This window comes from Vombatus ursinus, unplaced genomic scaffold (genome assembly GCF_900497805.2).
Source record: "Vombatus ursinus unplaced genomic scaffold, bare-nosed wombat genome assembly UNPS02008961.1, whole genome shotgun sequence".
Lineage (NCBI taxonomy): Eukaryota > Metazoa > Chordata > Mammalia > Diprotodontia > Vombatidae > Vombatus > Vombatus ursinus.
In genome coordinates this window covers 4,140,386-4,164,091 of record NW_020948739.1, presented here as the reverse complement: position 1 = coordinate 4,164,091, position 23,706 = coordinate 4,140,386, and the positions used below count along the sequence as shown (strand labels likewise).

Sequence of the window (23,706 nt, the reverse complement as noted above, 5' to 3'; positions counted from 1 at the left end):
TATTGATCCTGTAAAAAAGGAAGTGTGGCAAGGAAGTCATGACCTGTTCTTGGTGAAGTCATGCTGGCTTTTTGTAATTTTCCCTATCTAGATGTTTGCCCACTCTTTTTAATCAACTGTTCTAGAATTTTCCCATGAATTAAAATCTGACTTATGGGCCTATAATTTTAAGACACAGTTCTCTTCTGTCTTATGAAAATAGGAACATTTGCTCTTCTCTTATTTTGTATTATCCCTCCTATTTTTCATGATATTTCAAGTAGTAGTAAAGCAGCAAAAAGTATGGAGCTCCATTTGTACTTTTTCTTTTCTATGGGTCATCATAAATCTTACTCTTTTCTCCTCCAGTGCAACCTTCACCAAGCTATTTTTCAGTGGATATCTGTCAAGTATGTGAATGCCCCTGAAGATTCTGCTCTTAGTTACCATTCCTGGAAGGAACACTCAAGGGAGGGTAGCAAGTTCTAATTAATTCACTTTTATATACTCACGTTCTCTCTGTTCCCCCTCAAGTTCTTGCAAAATAAGAGACCTTAAAATACTTCTGCCAAGGCATCTCTTTGTGCCAGAGGCACCGAATCAGTTATTGCTGGTACAAAAAGAAAAAAAAGACTCTAAATTAGTCCAGTACCACTCCCCTCTTCAAACCTCTCTCCTCATTTCTCCAAGGTTTGGGTTTTTGTTTGTTTATTTTTGCAAATATTGGACAATTCTGACATGTTCCTATTTACTCTAAAAATGGTATATATAAATATGTAGCTTTAGGTACAGTACTCTTAAGCTAAGAAGAGAATTTCCAAGTTAATTCATGACATGACAAATTGTCTGCTTTATCTTCCCATGTAATTCTGTGTAGCATGGAAAATTCTCAGGCAGAACAGTGAATTCTTTTAAACCAAAAATGAGAAAACTGAGCTCATTGCAATTTGTTTTAATGGGAACTGAAGAAGGGACATTTATATTGAACACATTTTATGGTTAATAAAGATACAGGAGTGAGTACAAAGTAATCATCAATACATTGTCGAAATGATATTGGGTTGATAGTATGAGATCATAGGTGAAATTACATTATGGTTAGGCCTTCTGAAAAGTATCAGACCAGAGCCAAGACATAAAACTTAGTGTTTTTCAGTGTTTTGGATTATGTTATAATGGCTAGCAATGTACAGAGAATAGGCTTTTGGGGAGACATTAGAAGCAAATTTAAGATACATGAAAAATTATTGACAAAAGTATTTTCAAAGAGCTCAAAGCAACAATATACTTTTGTATGTGTGCATACATATATACTTATTTTATATGTGTATATTCACACACTATACATATTTTCATAGTATTACTCTGTAATATAGAGGAAGAAATGGTATAACTGGGAATGCTTGGAATTAGATAGGTAGCTCAGGGCAGAGTTAGTGGCAGACCAGGTCTAGTCTCCAGAACGCTTTCTATTTGAAATAATCTGCTGCTAAATGTTATGGAAGTAATACTGTGTAATCTTCTGGACTGTGTAAGGCCTAAAAATTACAAATTTGGGGGTTGCATTAGTTTACCTCTAAGGTCCTCCCATCCCTAAATTTATTACCCAATATGTTAACTTGATTAGGTCAGCAAAAAAAGTGCAAATGCACGCATGCATGCGCACGTGTGTGTGCATGCACACACACACACACATACACACATACACACGAATGTTGTTTGAAGAGTGGCTGAACCAGTTATGGTATGTGAATCAGACTAAGTCTTCCTGACTCCAGCCCAGCACTCTAGCCACTGTTCCACCTAGCTGCCATGATAATCATCTGCTTTTTCTCTTCATTTGACCATTTTATAATAAATGATACTATCTGTGAAATTATTTGAATTTTTGTACTTAAAAGTCAGAATGGCTTAATGTATAGAAAATTGGCCTAGAAGTATCAAGCCTATATAAAAATCAGATAAACAAGGTGATCAATAAATAAAGTATGGCATTTATTCAGGGTCAAATAATTGCAGTTTAGAAGAATGCACTGTCTTACTGAGATGGGGAAGTTCAGTGAGGGGAGTTACAGACAAAGGTTATATATGCAGGGGAACGCTAGGTAGATAGATGAAATAGAAGTTCACAAGTTATTTGTTGCAGGGAAATAGCACTTTCCTAGAAACTACAGGATCAGTTCAGGCTCCTTCAAGCTCACAGAGGCAGGCTGCTGATTGTACCCCAAGCCGGGGTCACCTGTAGGGTTATCAGAATAGCCAAACTGCAGGAAGGGAGAGGTTACAGAAATATCCTTGGAACGATCACAATCCACACACAGAGGCAATTGGAAATTGCTGGTCACAGCAGAGATTCCCAGGAGTTTACCGTGGGGGTAGGAGATGATTAGAAATTGCTAGTCAGAACAGGGTAGGGGTCTGAGAATTTTCCAGGGATTGACAAGAGCAAGGGAGACCTAAACTCAAACCCTCTCTTGCCACAACTTCACTTTACGAGCGTGGGGAAGTCTCTTAACCTTTCAGTTCTCTGTGCAACTCTTTAAAAACCCATCAGTTGCAAAGAAGGTGCCAACTTGAATTGGTAGAGTTTCTTCCATCTCTCAGTGAAAAGACAGGTCCAGACCCGGTTCCTATGCCTATTCTACTGTAGTGTAGAATTGGTTTCACTAAATGAGTCAGAAAAAGAAAACATGCTGGAACACTCATGAAAAACTTTAGAAGAATAATTAGTTAATACTTATAAACCCCTTTGAAGTTTGAATTATTATGACAGTGATATGACTTATTATCAATGTGTTATGGATATTTGAACATCTTTATAATTTATGCTTAGAATTTAAATTAAATGTTCGTGAAATGAGGGTTTTTAATGCAAATTAGAAATGCTAATTGGTAATGGTAAATGAGTTAGTGTTTTGAGGCTGTTGTATTCCACATAATTAATTATCTGAATATATTGTTGAAAGTAAATTGCAAAGTAGGGAAGAATATTTTTTCTCTTAAATTTCAAAGACAAAAAATCGATTGGTATGGAAATCACTGGTGAGGAATTTGCTTAAATTTCCCTTGGGGTTTTATATATCCACAAGGTAAAGAGTAGAAAAACAGCAAAGGCAGAGAAGCTCTATAAATTTTACCATTAAACTTGTTCAAAAATATTTTTTTTAATTCAGGGTCATAATTCAGTTGCTCCTAAAGAAATTGATGTGAATTTTATGTCATCATTCTTTCCACATTTAAAAAAACATATATATTTGCCATAGCAACCAAAGTATACTATGACAGTGGTTGCTATCTTGAGATTTCTTGTTTCTTTCTCTTTTTGAAATGAACAGTAGCCTTTAGGGAAAAAAATGAAAATATAATTCAATAAATTCTATTCTTCTGCTCACTTCTATGAACAGTATCTTAGAAGATTTTATTGGAAGAGAAACACTTTGCTTGTCTGGCACAAGGTTACAGGTTTTTCTTATTTTACCATTAAAGTTTTCATAGTAATTATAACTTTTGTTGTTGCTCAAGATCTTCCATAAGATGATATGCCTAACTTCCCCAATTCCTTTTAAAAGAACACAATTTAAAGACTGTTTTAATAATATGGTTTTAGAATTTAATTAATTTCTTTTTTCAGTACACATATATTACACATCATTAGTAAGTTTTACATTTTTAAAGTGTAAGTCTTCATATTTGAATGCCAAAATTAATGGAAAATGTATAAATAAGAACAAAATGGTAAATAAGTATTTTGCAATAAAGTTAGAAATCAAATACAAACATAGATATGTGGAAAGAAAAAGTGAGAATGTTTACCCTTGTAATTCAAGTTCATTTTACAAAATCCCCCCTATTTCCATAAAAATGAAAAAAGTTCATAATTTCAATATTTTTTAAATACTGTTACTGATTTTGCTGAAGTATAAAGATCATTTTTGGTAATATTATAACAAAATTTTTTGGTATTTAATGTGGACACATGTAATATAGTAGACAATTATGTTTTTTTAAAAAATCTAATTAAGACTTGGATTCAGTGCTAGTTTCCTTAATGGATTAATAGATCTATTAAGTTTAAATGTATTTTTATTTTACTCAAGCGACCACATCCATTAAATTTGTGTAGACATAAAGAATGCTATACCAAAATGTGCTTTTCTGGAAAAAAAAAAAAGATGACTTTTTTTCTTTTCTAAATGTCATTGACAGAGGAATGATGTTTTCCTGTCATAGGTTTCAACCTTTCTTAATTGAAAATATTTTTCCTCTCTTTGATTTTAGCTTCACTGAGCATTGTTAACTCACGGGCCAAATATGACATATCTCAGATTTCAGATTTTGTTCTCTACAGAACAATTACATTTTAAGGTTATCTGATAAAAACTATTACTTAAAACAACAAAGGGGGGGCTTTATAGAATCTGAATAAGAAGTGACCTCAAATGACATCAGGTGCAGCCTGTGCCTGTGCAGCACTGCCAGCTGTAGTGTCTCTAACAGTGCCTCGGATGTAGTCATGTTTGTTGAACTGAATAGGACAGAAGGTTATTTAATTTGAAGACTTAGTGAAGGGGAACGAACCCACTGTCTCTCAAGGCACTCCTTTCTTCTTTTGGATCATTCTCATTATTAGGGAGATGCTGCCTCCCCTGAGCTGAGAAGAACCCTGTCATTTCCCCATTCAAAAAGCTTATATAACTCCTCATTACCTCGAGAATAAAATGTGAATTCCTCTTTTTTGGTATTCACTGTTCTTTGTAATTTGATTCCAACTTATCTCTTCTAGATGATTACACGTTATTCTCTTTTTATACTCTGCATTCCAGTTAAATGGGCCTACTTGTTTTCAGCCATATATAGACTTCCATTTCCAGTCTTTGCCTTTGTGTATACTCTTTCCTATGTCTGGAATCATCCTTTCCTCACCTTAACTTCCTAGAGCCCCTTGCTTCCTTTAGATTCAGCTCATGTTCTAGCTCCTACACCAGGCCTATGCTGCTCCTTCTACTACTTGCTAATGCCCCACTCCTGCTCCTGAATTTGCTTTGTATATATTTTTTATTTATTTGTCTTCATTCATGTTCTTTCCCTCAAATAAAATGTAAGCACCTTAAGGACAGGTATTGCTTCTTTTTGGTCTTTCTATCCTCAGCACCCAGTGTAGTGCCTGGCACAGAGCAGGTTTTCAATAAATACTGTTCAATGAGTGAATGAATGAATGAATGAATGAATGAGTGAATGTGATTGCTGAAGTGTCAATGATATTTGAAAGATTATGGAGAAATGAAGAAGTATCTCTTCATTTCAAAGGGCATGTACTGTTTAGTAACTTTTTATATATAATTCCAATCTGCTTTCCATTCATAGGTCTACTTTTTATATATAATTCCAACTTGCTTTCTATTCATAGGTCCACTAACCATGCATCAATGTTCCTATTTTCCCACAGCTCCTCCAACATTTGGAAATGGTATAATACTTGTAAAGCATTTTGAAAAATGAAAAGTACTATATAAATGCTAGTTGTCATTGTTATTACTACTATTATTTGCCATTTTCCCTTTTTTGTCATCTTTGCTAATCTGATGGGTGGGAGATGGAATCCACCTCAGAATTGATTTAATTTGTATTCTCTAATTAATAGTGATTCAGAACATTTTTTTCATGTGATTATAAATAGCCTTCTCTTCAGAAGCCTGCTCATGTCCTTACTGTTTATCAGTTTGAGAATGGCTCTTATTCTTTTAAATTTGAATTAGTTGTTTAAATGCCTTGGAAAAGAGACATTTATTAAAGAAACTTTTTCTCAAGATTTTTCCCTCAGTTAATTGTTTCCCTTTTAATCTTAGCTTTATTGTACTTGTTTATGTAAAAACTTTTAAATTTTATTTAAACACAGTTATCCACCCTATCCCTTGTTTGTTCATAAACTTTTCTTTTATCCATAGATCTGACAAGCAGCTTTTTCCAATTTTCTCTAATATGTTTATGGTGTGACCGTTTATACCTAGGTCATATATCTATTTGCAGCTTATCTTAGTATAAGCTATAAGGTGTTGACCTAAATATAATTTGTTTCTTCCATACTGCCACACCCAATTAAAAAAATTTTTTTTATCAAATAGTTCTTATTCTAGGAGCTTGGATCTTTGTGTTTATTAATCACTAAGCTACAAAATTTGTTTCCTGGCATAGTGGATAAAGTGTTGGTCCTGGAGTCAGGAAGACCTGAGTTCAAATCCAGCCTCAGACACTTACTAATTTTGTGACCCTGTCTGCCTCAATATCTTAATCTGTAAAATGAGTGTATCCGTCACACTTACCTCACAGGGTTGTTGTGAGGAAAAAATGAGATGATATTTGTAAGGCACTTGGTAAACTTAAAGCACAATATTAATACTAAATATTATTGCCTAATCTAGTCTACTGATTGATCTGTTTTAACTAGTACAAATTTTTTTGAGAAATAATAAAAAATTTAATACTGTAGAGTTTCAGATTTGGTACTTCTAGGCCTCCTTCTCATTTTTAAAAAAAATTATTATTCTCATTGATACTCTTGACCTTTTTTGATTCTATATGAATTGATTTTCAGAAAGGAGAAGAGAGTCTACAAAACATAGGCCAGTGAGCTGGACTTCAGTTCCTAGCAAAATTCTAGAATAGGTTATTAAAACAGGTTATGGTTAATGAACATTTCAAAAAAGAAATGTTGATCACAAAGAACCATCCTGAGTATGTCATGTTTCCTTAACTTTATATTCTTTTTTGACATGATTATTAAACTGAGAGATCAAAGGAATGCCATACATAGCTATAGTTTACCTTGATTTTAAGAAAGTGCTTGATAAAGTCTTTCATGCTATCCTTATGGGAAAAAATGTGGGCTAGATAATACAGTTATGTTGATTTGAAACTAGTTTAATTGCTAGCAGTCGTAGTGAAAAGAAGGAAGGAAGGAAAAATCTTACACTTGGGTTTAAAAAATTGACTTCACAAATATGAGATACAAAAGAGATGGTAAGACAACAGTTTGGCAGATGTTGGGGGTTGTGTTGAATTACAATCTCAATATGAGTAATCAGTATAATGTAGCAGATAAAACTGCTAATGCAGTTTTGGGCTGCATTAAGAGAGTCATAGCTTCCAGGAATAAGGAAATGATAGTGCTATCATTTTGGTTAGTACTCTGTCCTGGACATGGCACATTTGGAGCATTGTGTTTAGTTCTAGTCAGCACAGTTTAAGAAGGGCATCAATAAGATAGTATCCAGAGAAGGGCGGCTGGGATGATGAAGGGCTTGAAGTTCATACCATGAGAATCAGCTAAAGGAACTAGAAAGTAGAGAAGACTCAGGGAGAACATCACTGTCTTCAAATATTTGAAAGGTAATCACGTGTAAGAGGGGTTAGACTTATCATATTTAGAACCAGGGGCAAAAGGCAAGAACCAGAAGAATCAATTAGTAGTACTTGCAAAGTGGCAAATCTGTACTTGATGTCAGGAAAATCTTTCTAGTTATTATAGCTTTTGTAGAATAATGGGGATAAGACTGCCTCTTAACATTTTGGCTGGGATTGGAGGCTTTTACCTGTAGCCCTATCTGCTATACTTTCTAAGTAGGCTGTTTCTCTGTTCTATCCCTGCCCATCACCTATGGAACAATGCACTTTGTCCATATGGAATATTTCTTATGGTGCAAGGAAATCTTGAAGACCCAAACACACAAAAGTATAATTGGATGCTTAAGGAAGTATAAGATTCGTTCTCACTAACAGTCTTCAAGAACAGTGTGTGTAATGATATATTGAATGTGTTGCACTAAGAATTCTTTTTTCAGTCTGTTTAATTTGATAGCTAATGAAGTCCTTTCCAACTCTAAAACGCTGTATGAAACCATGCAAAACATTTTTAGAGAATAGTTGGACCCTACCTTTAGGGAATATCCAGTTTCATTTGAGAAAGAAGAGAAGTTCATATTCAAATGACACAAAAACAAGTACAATATAAAATATAAATATGAAAAGAACTGCAAATGACTTACATTGTCTAGTAATACTACTCTTTCTTAGAGATCAAACTTCTGACAAGCTTAGCCATTCAAAATATGCCTCTACATTGCAAGTCAATGGAAAGTACTTGCCCTAGAAAGGGCTAAGATTATGATTCTTTGACCAGAAACTGAATTTTGTTTATTGTAGGGCAGTTGCCCTAATGTTTGCTGCTATATTATATGACCCCAGACTACTAATACAAAGCCTATAGTTTTACTCAGAGGCATAGAGCAGTGTTCTTAAGACTTCAATCAGGTATATAAAATGAACACATTAAATTAAAGATGCTAATCAGAAATGACAGCTAACAAAGAAAACAAAAGTACTATAAAAACCTGTCAGAGCTAGAAAAGTACAGTAATCTGGTGCTGTTTAATGTAGATACAAATATTTTTAATAGTCTCTAAGAACATTACTCTTATAGCACCTGGAGCACCCCATTCTCCCCCATTGGGCCCTCTGAAGAGCTATCATAGGCTAGAGTAGATCCTCTGGTTCCATATCCTTTGAAAATATCGTTTTTCTCTAGTCAGCTAAAGAACACAATTCAATTAATGGAATTTAATAAAAGAGTATAGTAAGAAAAGTTTCATAAGAATATTCTTCCCTCCCCCCCAAACCTGGGACACATGCTTCCACAGACTCACACACTATGTGCATAATATGCATAAGTAATCATACATGAAAGAGACACGTGTAGGGAGCACATAATACTTCTCTACTTCTTCATCCTTTACAAATGTTTATTAACACAGAAGTTGCATTTATCTTCCTGGTGGACTCTTGCTTTGTCATGAACTCTGAGGAACAAGATGACAAAGTATCATGAAGTACCATAGGTTGCACAGTGAAATAGCTTACAGAATATTAGAACAGGAAGAAAACTTAAAGGTCTGATCTTCCATATCTAAATCTAATACAACCTATTCCTGAAAAAGAATCCCTGAAAAACTTTTGCTATAAGTCTCCCACTAATGGGGAGCCTACTAACTCCTGAATTTGCTCATTCTATTTTTGGACAGCTCTAATTGTTGGAAGTTTTTCTTTATATCAAGCCAAATTTCCCTCTAAAACTTCTACCCATTGCTTTTAGTTCTATTCATTAAGACAGAACTAAGATTATTATTGATTAGAGAAATGCAAATCAAAAAGACTCTGAGGTACCACATCACACCTATCAGATTGGCTAACATGACAAAACAGGAAAATGATAAATGTTGGAGAAGATGTGGGGAAATTGGAACACTGATGCATTGTTGGGGGAGTTGTGAACTGGTCCAACCATTTTGGAGAGCACATGCCCAAAGGGTTATAAAAATGTGCATACCCTTTGACTCAGCAATAGCACTTCTAGGGCTGTATCCCAAAGGATTTTAAAATGGGAAAGGGATGCACATATACAAAAATATTTATAGCAGCTCTTTCTGTGGTGGCAAAGAATTGGAAGTTGAGGGGATGCCCATCAATTGGGGAATGGCTGAACAAGTTGTGGTATATGAATGTAATGGAATACTATTGTGCTATAAGAAATGATGAGCAGGCAGACTTCAGAAAAACCTGGAAAGACTTGTATGGACTGAAGCTGAGTGAAATGAGCAGAGCCAGGAGAATATTGTACACAATAACAGCCACATTGTGCGATGACTAACTTTGATAGACTTAGCTCTTTTCAACAATGCAAGGATCTAAGACATCTCCAAAAGACTCATGATGGAAAATGCTATCCTCATCCAGAGAAAGAACTATAGAGTCTGAATGCAGATCGAAGCATATTATTTACTCTTCTTTTTTCTTCCATTTTGTTTTGTTTCTTCGTTCTTGTGGTTCCTCCTATTGGTTCTAATTCTTCTGTACTATATGACTAATGTGAAAATATATTTAAAATTTTTGTCACCTTTTACATATCACCATTTACATAGGTAAATGATTCTCAGATCTAGTTATCCAGCCCCACATTTTTTCTGACCTCTAGTCACAATCTCTAATTGTCTGTTGGGCATCTCAAGCTGGATGTGCTAAGGACATCTTAAACTCAGAATGTCCAAAACCAAACTAATTTTCAACTTCCATTTCCTTGCCCCTTCTCCTCCCCGCTCCCTCCTGTCCAAGTCTTCCACTCTTTCTGACTTCTCTGTTATGGTTGAGGGTACCACCATCCTCCCAGTCACCCAGGCTTAAAACCTAGGTGATATTCTTAACTCCGGATTTTTCTTGTCCCACATATTCAATCTATTGCCATTTCAATTCAGTTTTCACAACATCAATTTTAAGTCTCCTTCTCTTTTCTGACTGACACTGACACTACCATGGTGCAGGCCTTCTTTACTTCACACCTAAGCCGTAGCAATAGTTTTCAAGTTGATCTCCCTGCATCAAGTTTCTTCCCATTCCATTCCATCCTCCCCTCAGCTGTCAAAGTGATCTTCTTAAAACTCAGGTCTGACCAGGTCAGAAACTCCACTGGTGCCCTATTGTCTCCAGGATCAAATCTAAAATCCTGTTTGCATTTAAAGCCCTTCATAATCTGGCTCCTTCCTACCCTTCCAGGCTCTTCATACCTTTCTCTCTTCCACGTATTCTGCAATTCAGTGACATCGGCCTCCTTGCTATTCTTTGCAGAAATAACAAAAAAACAAAAGCAAAACACTATCTCCTGACTTACATGCTTATTTATTGACTGTCTCCCATGTCTGGCATTCTTTCCCTCCTCACTTCCTCCACCTGACTTCCCTGACTTCCTTCAAGTCTCAGCTAAAATCCCATCATCTGCAAGAAGTTTTTTTCCCAGTCCTCCTTCACGAAGCTAGTGCTTTCCATCTGAAATTATCTCCAGTTTACTCTGTATGTAATTTGTCTGTACATAGCTGTTTGCATATTGTTTCCCTTCCTTCCTCTCCCCACTTTGAAACTAACATCCTTGATAAAACCTATATATGTGTATATATATATATATAAAAAATGCTGGCAAAATTGTTTAAGATTTACAGGTAATTTACAGCAGTATTGTGTTAACTCATTTCCAAAGTATTCAAAACAATTTTCTAATTTTAAAAATGTAGTAAAAAAATGAGTACTTCTTACCCTCTGAAACATTTTCACAGTTTAAATGTTATGTAGTTTTAAAACTCTTCTTTGTAATAACACTAATTGAATTTTAGTTAGGTGTTTTTTTTTCTCTGTTAGATTGAGTAGAATGACTATTAATTTATTTTTGGACAATTTAAACTTATTCCATAATTTAGGAATTCATATTTCTGCATAGTCAAGAGACCTTAGAGTCAAATATTCCTTCTGCCACTTGCAAGGTAGAATACTAAATGATTCTATAATAATCATTTATCTCAGCCTCACTTTTCTCAGTAGTAGAGTAGGAATAATAATACTTGAACTACCTATTTCACAGTGATATTATGAGAAAAATGTTTTATAAAGGAAAAAGTATAATATAAATATGAGATTATTTTAATACTAATACCTAAACCTTGCCTATTTTCTTTTTAACTAAGGAAATGCAGCTTCATCGCAAGTGCAAAGACCATCTTTTATGGATTATTTTGATAAACAAGATTTCAAAAATAAGAGTCATGAAAACTGTAATCAGAACATACATGAGCCATTCCCAATGTCAAAAAATGTTTTTCCTGACAACTGGAAAGTTCCTCAAGATGGAGACTTCGATTTTGTAAGTACATTTTTATTTTCATTAGTAACTTTCCTTCCTTTTTCTTTTTACATTCGTTCATAAATGTCTACATAGACATACTATGTACATATATATTTGGGAAGACATAGATAAAAGTAGAGATATATAAGTAACATATAAGATGAGAACTCCATTTGCAGTGAGAGTGATGTCTGGGTATATTCATGTGAGCTTTGTTCAAATTCACATAATTCTTTACATGTAATCAAGGCCAATGCAGTGTCAACTTTAACCAGGGGCATTTAAAAATGCAAGTGTTATTTCTGACTGAGAAAAAAGATAGTAAACATTAATAAATGCTTTTTATTTGTTCAGTAATCAAGATTTCAGACCCATCAGATGACCCTTGAAAGATACATTTTAAGAAGTTTGCCTTGATGAGTTTGAAAGACAGCAGTAATTCTCACTTGAATAACCACTTGTTTTTTTTTCTGTATACCCTCAGAACTAATACTTCTCATTCTTTTCAGTGGCCCTAAAAGGCTTTCTATTTTTGCAACACACAGTCTAGCCATTTGCAGATAGACACACTTATAAATTATTTCATATACGTAAAAGTGGAATTAGTATATGAAGGCAAACTCTGGCATACATTTACAGTCCTGCATAAAAGACTAAACAGTAGTTAGTCTGAAAAAGACCTAAGGCACATAGTGGTCTCTAAATTTAATGAGTCAACAATTAGGCAGCTATCAAAGTTAATGCAGTAAATTTAGACTACATTCAGAGAGACCTAGTATCCAGAAAGAGGGAAGTGATAGACCTGCTCTATTCTACACTTGTCAGACTACATATTAAGTATAAAATGCCACATTTTAGGAATGATATTGACAAACCAAAACAGGTCCAGAGGAGGGCAACCAGTTTGTTGAAAAGATAAGAAACTGCACCATACAAATATCAGTTGAAGGAGCTAGATAGAGATGCTTTGCCTGGAAAACAAAAGACTTAGGGATTAAATTTGTCCTTCCGTACCTAAAGAGCATGTTAATAAATATTCATTTAGTGTTTACTATATCCAGGCCCTCTGCTAAGAACTGGAAATGCAAAGAAAGGAAAAAGTAATCCTTGAGTTCACATTCTTATTAGACTGGGTGAAGGACAAACAACTATGTACAAACAAGATACATACAGGATAAACTGGAGATAATCTCAGAGGGAAAGCATTAGCTTCATGAAGGAGGCCTGGGAAAAACTTCTTGCAAAAGGTGGAATTTTAGCTGAGACTTGAAGGAAGTCAGGGAAGCCAGGAGGAGGAAATGAGCAAGGAGAGAATGCCAGGCATGGGGGAAAGCCAGTGAATATGCATGTAGTCAGGAGATGCAGTGTTTTGCAAAGAATAACAAGGAGGTCAGTGTCACTGGATTGCAGAATATTTGGAGGAGAATAAGATGTGAGGATCCTGGAAGTGTAGGAAGGGGCCAGATTATAAAGGGCTTTAAAATGTAAACAGAATTTTAGATTTGATCCTGGAGACAATAGGGCACCAGTGGAGGTCAGACCTGAGTTTTAGGAAGATCACTTTGACAGATAAGTGGAGGATGGAATGGAGTGGGGGAAAAACTTGATTCAGGGAAACCAATCAGAAGTGCAAGGATTGGTAATGAATGGACATTTCAGAGAGAGACAGATGGTGGCTCAATGTGAAGGGAAATTTCTTACCAATTAGAGATATTCAAAAGTGGAATAAGCCACCTCTGGATATAGCAGGTTCCCCGTCACTGTGGGTCAAGTGTAGACTAGATGTTGTAGAGTAGATGCCTGTTCTGGCATAAATGACCTTGGAGTTTCCTTTCAGTTCCAGGATTCTGTATTTTCTCTTAAATTCTTGGATTAAACATCTAAATATTAGATATACTCAGTCAAATCATAGCTTCATTTTATTTTTTAAATGTTTTGTTTTATTTTATTTTTATATCAAAGTCCTTCCTGGCTATCTCTCCTCTAGTCTGTCCCCAGGATTGAACCTACTTTAGTAACAAAAAAAAGCAACTAACTCAGTGACTTTGGCAATGTATGCAAGGTTTTCCCTTCTTAGTGCCCTACTTTATTGTCTGTTCATTGGAACTGTTGCTTTTCAGTTTTTCCAAGTTTGGCTTCATTTTGGTTTTTAAAATTGGATCAGACTTGCAATTTTGTCAATGTAGGGAGATTACCTACCAGTGCAAATTGGCACCTGTTCTGTGTTTATAGTCTCAGGGAATGGAACCGATAGAAGAGCACTGAGAGGCCCAGGAATTCACCTGGAGTCACATAGCCACTATATGTCTGAGGTGAGATTTGAACTGAGTCTGAGGATATCTCTCTGTCCACACTTTTCAGCTTCTCTGATGATTTTTTAAAATTTATGTTTTGATAATTTCAGGTATGTTCTTCTGGTTCTGTGTATTTTACTCTGCATCAATTGATTATACCACTAGCTATTAATCATAAACATTTACTAAACACAAGCTAAAACAAAAGTAATTAAAACATGACATTCCACCAATAAACATGGGTCATACTCTCCCATCATTGGGGAAAGTGGGCACAAATTTTAAAAACCATAGATTAATGAGGTATATGTGTGGGTGATTCATATGCCTGGGGCAGTTTTGCCCTTTGGGCCTTGATGACCTGGGTTTCCATCAGGAACAGTGTGTACCGCCAAGCACTTACAGGCAGAGTGGCTCTTCTTCTGGGCCTCTGTATTCTCCTGCTTGGCAGGGCCCATTCTCTTCTGGTGGCTATACTCAGATCACACCTCTTCTGGGCTGTTCAAATGCTATGAAGTTTCTTCACCAAAAGCAGATCTTCTAAGCCTGGGATTGCACAGCTGTCCTAAGTCCATACCTTTTGCTGGTTCTGCAAGGAAAGGGAAACAGAAAGAGAAAGGTAGAATCTTTCTCCTCCAGTCAGCTCTTGCAAGAAGCGAATAGCAATGCTATCTCTAAAGTCTTCTTTTGACTCAGCTCTGAGACTCTTCCCAGACCCACTTGGAGGTCTGATGTTGACAGTACAAGATAGTTGCCTGAGGCACTGAGAGTTTATGAAATTTTCACATGGTCAGTATGTATCAGAAGAGGAACTCAGGCTCAAGTCTTTTTACTCTGAGAATGTCTACCTTATTTTCTGTGCTGTTTCTCAATATATTCCTTATATTGTAAATTAAGAATTATACTCATGTGAGAAAATCTAGGAACCAAAGAGGGGAATCATGGAGGGAGGGAGAGCACTGGGTAAAGATAAGTAGAGAAAGAAGCAATATTGTAATTGGAGAGTATATAAACCATCTGGACAACAAGAGGAAATAGATGAAGAGTTCGGGAAATGTTCTACACCTGGAGCAGTCATGTTATCAACCAACACCTTTTCTAGGATTTTAAAGAGTATTGGTGTACAGTGCCTTAATGCGTTAGATTCATCCTCCATCACAACTCCAGTTCCAGTTCTGCTTTCCCAAGATGATTCAGGAGGCACTCACACACCTAGTTCCATGAAAAATTTCAATTATCCAAAACATGCTCTCTCTGCTAAAAGACAAGTGTGTAATAATTTGTTAATTTGTCTTCATGTTAATTTCCTCCTTCAAAAGGTAGGGGAATCAACAAATGGAAATAATACTGCACATCTGATACTCATCAACAGAAAGGAACTGATTGCTAGCTTAGAAAATGATCTTATCATTTGTGAAAGTCAAGAAGAGGAAATAGTCTAACTTACATTCTTGTTTTGAGGAGAGACCATTTCACAAAAAGAACTGGTATGATCACATGGACTAACATCCTATAGGGCATGTTAGCCAAGGAGGGAAAAGATGATTTTCAGGTTTTAATTCTAAAATCATAAAAAGAAACAATCCCAGTGAATAACATAAAGGAAAGTTATCTAAAGAAATGTGTGTGGATGTACACAGAGCTCACCCACTAACTTAGATATATAAAAGACGCTATAGAAGTTGGAAGCACAAGCGCGTGTTAGAAGAGGGATGTGAAAACGTGGCATGATCCTGTAAGAGGAGTCTCAGGAGTGCTAACACAAAGAAGGAGCTGAAATTGGTGAGAAAGTCGAAGGATAACAAATTAGAGTTTTTTAAGCCATAGAGGTGAAAAGAGGAGGATTGAAGAAAGAAAGACTGCTTTCTTTTGTGGAGGGAACAATGATATTTTGGTGAATGTCTCTGTTCTTAATTTGCTCCTGTTTTTTTCTGCTAAGGAAAATGTTCTTGGAAAGGAAAGGGCAGAATAAAAATGGCTAGTAGTTGTTAATATCCATGGTCAAGTTAACAGACATTTATTAAGTGCTTGACCCCCTTGTTAAGCTGCAAAGATGCAAAATCACAGAAAAAGAAAGACAGTCTCTGACCTCAAGGAGTTGACACTCTAATGGGAGAAGAAACACCAGAAAGGGAGTTGAAAAGGGAGAGAGAGAGGTTGCCCATACTGGGGCTTGGCGGCAATATCTTGAGAGGAATGGTAAATAAGGAAATTTAAAGCAACCTTACCTTTCATGAGTTCAGTGCACCTGGCTCAAATGGACTACTATTTACTGCTCAGTGAAATTAGCAGATACAATTGCTGAACCATTGTCATTGATCTTTGAAAGGTTGTGAAGAACTAGAAATCAGTTTTGAAAAACATTTATTAAACACCTTAGTTATTCATGGATAAATAGGATTGAGATTATTTTTATTATGATAGGAAAGAATACTTGCTTCTGGTGGTTCTTAAACAGTATACTATTATGACTGTCTTTTATCTCTGACTATTCCTTTTCTGTCTTCTTTGCTCGTTCCTTTTCCATTTCCCACACTTATGTCAGGTTGTTGAAAATTTCTACTTAAATGGAAATTTTCACCTCAAACCCAACATATCTAAAACTAAACTCACCAACTTCCAAGAAAACTGATCTTCTTGCTGATTTTCCAATTTCTGTTATTGTGTGACTGTTGTATCTCTAGATACGCAGGCATTAAACTTTGAAATTATCACTGACCTCTGTACTTTTCCCTTCATATCAAATCAGTCTGGATATCCTGTTTATTCTTTTACTAATTTTTTAAAGTTTTATTGCCATGTTTTGTTCCTATGTTACAGACATTTACAAATTACCCCACTCCTGGAGAGGCCTCTTTTAAAAAATAAAACAATTAAGTAAAGCTAATAGTATAGTGACCTCATCTGAAAGTGCATGCAAAAATTCCACAGCTGTAGCACCCTCTCATTTAAACAAAAATTAACAGAAATAATTTTTTTCTCTCTCTCACTTTCCACCCCATTGGGGGAAAAAGAGAAAAGAAAGGCACATTCTTTGTAACAAATATGCATAGGCAACTTTCCATTTCTGTTTTCTGTGACTATCAAGATCATTCTATTTCTTAACATCTCATGCCTGTACTCCTTCACTACCCTTTTTATCTGGTTTTCCACCCTTAGTATCCTATCTCTTCAATACATCTTCTGGTTGGTCTTCTTAAAGCAGGAGTAGGAAAAAAATCATTAATTGCTTACGGTTGTGGATTGCCATATTGAATATGGTAGGAAGTTGAAAAATTGAAGGACTCTAGCAAAAACATGACTAAAATAGTTGACTGGCCAAAATTGGTTAGGAAAACAAATGAAGACAGCTGGGGACTGGAGAGTTGGGAGGAGGGGAGTATTTAAGGACTATATTTCACTTGAAGATGGAAAAAAAAAATTGAATAGAACCGAGGGGAAAGAAGTGGAAAGATAAAAAGAGAAAGGATCATAGGGAATTTCAGAGTTTTGGATGTTAGGGAAAAATTATTTACCTAGTAATCATGAATGTTGCCTGAAGTAAAGTAGAAGATTCATTGGAATTGGGATGTAGAGAAATTGTTAACCCAGGGTATTGGAAAAGGTAATTAGTGTCACTGTTGAAGTTGTTGGGATAGCAGGAGATAGGGAGAATTGTGAGCCTACTGCTAAGTCACCAAGAAAGATGAGTGTTGTCCTGAAGGCCAGTAAATATGTAGTGCTTAGAATGAGAAGACTTTGTTGCAAATAGTATTTTGAGGACCAGAGATTGATGCCTCAAGATCATTTTTGTGCTATCCTCATTCATTTGTGGAGAGCAAGGAGTATGCTGTGCTTTCATTCAGCTTCCAAGGGGACAGTTATCTTTCTCCCTTTCCATGTTTCTGATAGCACTTTGCATGGATGCCTCATTTCCACATATTGCTCTCTCCCCATCTTGCCATTATTTGTGTGTTTATCATTATCCCATAGATTATAATCTCTGTAGGAGCAGGAACTATATTTTTGCTTTCTTTGTACCACCAGCACTTAAGCAGTACCTTGTTCAGAGTAAATGCTTGAGAAATTTGTTGAATTAATGAGTAGGGGCAGTGAGAGAAGCAACATTTCCATTGGAGAGGGTTTCAAGAGAAGTAGAATCTAAAGGGACAGGTTTTAATTAACTCCAGAAAGTAGACATATTTGTGGAAAAGACAGAAGTTTCTTTGCTTTTTACTGTGGACTAGGGGATCCATAGGACCACATAATTATACACAATACACTATTACTTTAGGTTTGGTTCCCAGAAGTAAATATTTATCAGATAAAAATCTTTATCTTTAATTTATCCAGAGTGTTAAATGGAAGAGAAAATAAACTCAACTAGTTTCTCCTCTCTCGGCCTCAACCATTCCTATCAATCCCAGTTCTATCTACCACCATCTCTGCTCTTTCTTGCCTCTGTTCTCTTAGCCTTCAGAGGATTGGAGAGAAAAGAAAAAGAGAATAGGGAAAAAAGAGGAAGAAATGAAAGGGGAAAAGTAAGTAACTAAGGGGCTATGACAGAGAAACTTTTACTTACTCCAAGTTGGAGAATGGGATGAAAGCCACCAACATAAAAATTGGCTTTCCTTTTATTCCATCCCTTCCAAGCACTGATCTTATTTTACACCCAAACCATTGTTTTTAATAATGTGACTCTTTTTAAAAGAAAAGGTTCCCATGTTTCGAGTTAGTTTGAAAATAGAATGTGTCTTTCTAATGATTAATTTTTTCTACATAGATATTTGCCTCTGAGACTGAGAATCAAACAAGATTTTCATCATACTGATTGCTTGTGATCTTTTTATCATAGTAATTAAGTATAGATTAGAGTACTTGGATTAACAACAAATAAGCTTTTATTCCTTGTAATATTATAGTTCAGAGTTCATTTTGGTCTTAATACCATAAATTATTTAATCACAATAGGAAAAATCATCAAAGAAGGTAACAGTTATAGTGGTCTCTACCCAGTGCAGAAGTAAAAATTCCTACTTTGGGTAGCCCCTGACAATAAGAGAAAACAAAGGTTTTTTTCATTTCATAGTATATAAAATGGAAATATACTTTCCAAAATGTGTGACTCATAAAATTATGGAGTAACACAAGTTCATCCGTATTTATCTTTTTGTATTTGCTGAGAAAAAAACCTAGAGTTTTCTCTATCTTTTCTCAGGGTATGAAAGGAATGAGCCTCTGCCTGGAGGAAGGTAGTTTTCAGGAATGAAAAATGAGAGGGAACACTTCATTGTCTTTTGTAGCAGTTAAAGCAGATCCCCAAGCACAAAACACATCCAGGATTTCTTTGGCACCTGCTGAACAGATGTCCAGGGTAGGAGGCATTCATCATCATGAGATTCTACCTAAAATTTTGTATATTTTCTCAATCTTTAACATTTGCTTTTAGGTTTTGCTGTGAACTGTTCCATGTTAAAAGCATTGTGAAAAACTTATTTTTCTTTGCTCTACAAAAAGACAAATGGCTCTGCCCTGGATGAAATGATAAATTTTCTGATCACTAATTCTACCAAATTATTAGGTATTATAAAGGTAGCTGATAAAATTTATTGTGGACTGATTGAATTAATTGCTTTTAATTGATTATACTTTTTTTTTAAAAAAAGATCTGTTTAGGTTAAATCTATGAAGATACATTTTGAAAGTAAAAAATGTAAAAGGCAAATTTGTTTGTTACAGCACTAGGGTAATGTTTCAGTCTTTGATAGAATTATTTCCAAACAGCTCTGGTATCCAGATTGTTTAGTGTTAAATAGAGAACATGTAGACCATGTTTTGCTGCCACTATAGTATTATATTTAAGTAGATACATTTTCAACAACTTAAAGGTTCTGGAATAAGAACAGAATTTTAAAGAACCATCTGTTAATCTACCATCAGCTGGTTCCAAGTCAAACAAAAATATTTTTGATTCATAATTGTTATGAGGTAATGAATGACAAAAGGGTTGGGTAAATCTACCTTTTTTTTTCCTTAAGCCCAAATTTCTACCATTAACATTTTTAAAACATGATTATTGATTATGTAGTCTATATTTTTATCCCCCTCTGGTTCTGAAGGGAATGATATGGTTCTGTCAAGGGAAATAGCCCTCCCTGCAAGAGGAGCAGGGAGATCCTTTCACTCTTGACCCTTATTTCCTATAGACCCTCCTCAATGTTCATCAGACTTACATCTAGTTGTATGGTTGGAGAATCTGTGTGGTTTTAGGGTTTTTTAAAATAAGTTTACTTCTACCCTTAATAGGTAGTTTTACAGATAGTAGAAACTGTGAAATGAGGAAATTTAAGTCTCTTTCTTCTAAAGCTGTCATTACCTTTGTATGTCATCATGATTTCTTCTCCAGGTTCCCCATAGGACAGTGGGCAGCCAAGTGGAACAATGGATAAAACACAGGACTTAAAGTCAGGAAAACCTGAGTTCAAATCCTACCTTTTGCACTTATTAGCTGTAAAGGAAAATTTAATGTAAAGGAAAATTTCTTAGCAATTAAAGGTGTTCAGAAGTGGGATATTTTTGGGACAAATCACTTAACATCTTCCAATCAATCAGTAAACATTTATTATTGCCTGCTATGTGCCAGACATTCTGCTAAGCACCGGGGATACAAAAAGAGGCAAAAGATAGTCCCTGCCCTCAAGGAGCTTGCAATGTATTGGGGGAGACAAAAGGCAAACAGTATATACAAAGCAAGCTATAAATGGGATAAATAGAAAATAATTTTTAAAAGGAAAGCAATGGAATTAAGGAGGATTAAGAAAAACTTCCTATACAAAGTTGGGATTTAAGTTGAAACTTAAAGGAGGCCAGGGTGGTCAGCAGTCAGAGCAGAGGAGACAGAGTGTTCCAGGTATAAGGGACAGCCAGCCAGAGAAAATGCCTGGAGCCAAGAGACGGAGTGTCTTGTTTGTGGGACAATCAGGGATGTTACTGGATCGAAGTATGTGTATTGGGGAGTAAAATGTAAGACTAAAAAGGTAGGAGGGAGCTAAGTTATGAAGGGCTTTGAATACCTACAGAGCATTTTGTATTTGCTCCCGTAGGCAATAGGAAGGCACTGGAGTTTACTGAGTAGTGGGGTGACATGATCAGACCTGCGTTTTAGGAAAATTGCTTTAGTGACTGAATGGAGCGTGGATAGGACTTGGGGGAGACTTGAGGCAGGCAGCCTCTTGCAGCCTTCAAGCTCTTGCTTGAAGCAGGCTCTTGCAGCAATCAAGGTATGATGTGATCAGGGCCTGCAGTAGTGTGATGGCAGTGTCTGAGGAGAGAAGGGGGCCTGCCTCAGTTTCTTCATCTGTAAAATGAGAAAAATCATAGCATCTATCTCCTGGGGTTGTTGTGAAGATCAAATGAAATGATATTTTAAAATGCTTTTCAAACCTTAAAGCACTATATAAAAGCTAGCTTTAAAGGCTTAGCAAGAGTTTCTGGAGGTAGTGATCAGAGCAGGAATAGCACTGGTATCGTGATGACCTGGTACAATTGGGGTAACACTGAATAGTTGAAGAAAGAGACAGAGACAGGATGGGCTGGGGGGGGCAAGAATAAATATGTTTTTCAGATATGTCTCTATGCCTCCCTGCTACTTTTCCCTTTTATTAAGTACAGCTCTCTGCCAGTCAGTTAAAAAGAAGCATTAGCTGCTAAGAAGCAAGCTGGTTGACGATTTTCCTATGTAGGAGCTGTAGAGGTCCTATAACAAGGAACTTCTCATTCTCTTCTGTCCATGCTGTGTGGACTGGAAGGAAGTGTTTTAGTGTAGGGAAGCATATGAGCGTGTTGCTATGACTTGGCTTTGCATTAATAGAATGATTATTATCAAGTATTTCCAGATGCTCATAACCAGAATATTAAAGAGGTACATATATTTCAGATTCTTTTCTTTTGGGTGAGAATAAAAAGAAGGGTGTCTCAAATCTACCAAAGAGGCAACTCTAAATTTTAGTTTGTTGTAATCACAGGTACACACATGGCAGCAAATTTGAATATACATAGCACATTTCCTCATAATCTAGTAGTAAATTAAAATGAACAAAAATCCAACACTCTGAAATAGTTGCATGCAGGATTCTTGACTATTTCTGCCAGCTCACAACATCTGTGCTGGCAGTAGAAGACCCCAGATGGTGTGGCATGAACACATTTGTGTGATAAGCATGCCTGTGTCCATAATGAATTTTTATGAGAAGACTACCCATCTTGCACTAAGAGAATTAAAACTATGATAGTTCTTATTTTGCAGTATTAATAATCTCCTCTTAAACTGTCTTAGAAGTTTTGTTTTTTGTCTTTTACCCCAGGGGGTCATATTATACAACTAGAAACTATATTTTTGTGGATAATACTTAATGAGTCCCTGTGTTATTGTCCTGAATGTAGGCTGATTTTGTTCTCAGGAATTACTGAACCGTTTTTTTTCTCCTGAACAAATTATAGATATAGCTATTTTAGGCATTTCCCCCCATAATCCATATGTTCTTTTGAGAGCAGCTGTTCATTCATTCAGTCATGTCCTACTCTTTGTGACCCCGTGCCAATGCCATCTGTGGGGTTTTCTTGGCAGAGATACTGGAGTGTTTTACTATTTCCTTCTCTAGTGAATTAAAACAAACAGATGTTAAGTGACTTGCTCAAGGTCACGCAGCTAGTAAGTGTCTAAGGCTGGATTTGAACTCACGTCTTCCTGAGTCCATGCCCAATTCTCCGTCCATTAGGCCACCTACCCACCTCTTTTGAGACGAGTAGGCTTATATAAAACTTTGGAATGGATACATATTATTTAATAATGATGCTTTTGTATCATCTAGCAATCCTTATGCCTAGCATGGATTTTTTATATTTTATAGTTGGTATTTAATAAATGGTTGATGATTCAATGAATAAATGAATTTAATATTGCTAGTTATGGTCACATAATTAATAACTAGGCTTAAAACTCATAATGCTACCATTTCCTTTGCAATTTTGAATGAACAGGACTACTGTGATTAAGCTTATTAGAACACAAGGTATAGTCCCTTTTCACTTTGTTGTAGTTTCCTAATATTTAAAACACCAAGTGGGAAGAAAGCCAGTTAAAATATCAGCTCTTGGGCCCACATTTTAGGAGAGACGTTGATCAGTTGGAGACCGTACAAAGAGATCAGCCAGGATAGTGAGGAGCCTCTAACTCATGCCCATGAGGAAAAATTCAATGAACAGATGTTTAGCCTGAGGAACAGAACACTTGGCGATGTTACACCTCTCTTCAAGAAAGCACTGAGGACTGTAGTGGCAGGAGCTCTCTCTTCTGGCTTTTCAGTAGCTGTGGCTGTAGCATCTGCAGAAGCAGTTGCCAGGCTGCATCTCAGAAGGGCTGCTTCCGGAAGGATGTCTGTGGGCACTGGAATGGAAGCATTACTATTCCCAAGAGTCTTCCTTTCAGGGTCCATCAGGTTGGAGAGGAGATAGTGGTCACTGTGGTGATGGCAGTTTGACTTGTCTGGCACATTCTGCTGCCTCTCATCTCTCCCTCAGGAATGCACCATTGCTTCAAAGAGTCTGGCTTGCCTGCCCTGTGGGTAGAAGTTGGATGGGGATGACTGACCTTTTCTCCAGAGGAATTGTTTCCCCAGATCATGGGCATGTGAGAAATAACAAATATACACAAAAAGTTGTGAGACAAGGCAGAATGTG

General features: G+C 36.0%; 1 protein-coding gene across 2 annotated transcripts in view; it reads left to right on the top strand.

Moving 5' to 3' along the window:
• Positions 1-23,706, top strand: part of STK3 (serine/threonine kinase 3) — a 447,757-nt gene that overhangs the window by 331,256 nt on the left and 92,795 nt on the right. For both annotated transcript variants that reach the window (XM_027850026.1, XM_027850025.1), the window contains one exon: positions 11,538-11,713. In XM_027850026.1, coding sequence (XP_027705827.1) covers positions 11,538-11,713 — 176 coding nt within the window. The remainder of the gene's footprint in view (positions 1-11,537; positions 11,714-23,706) is intronic.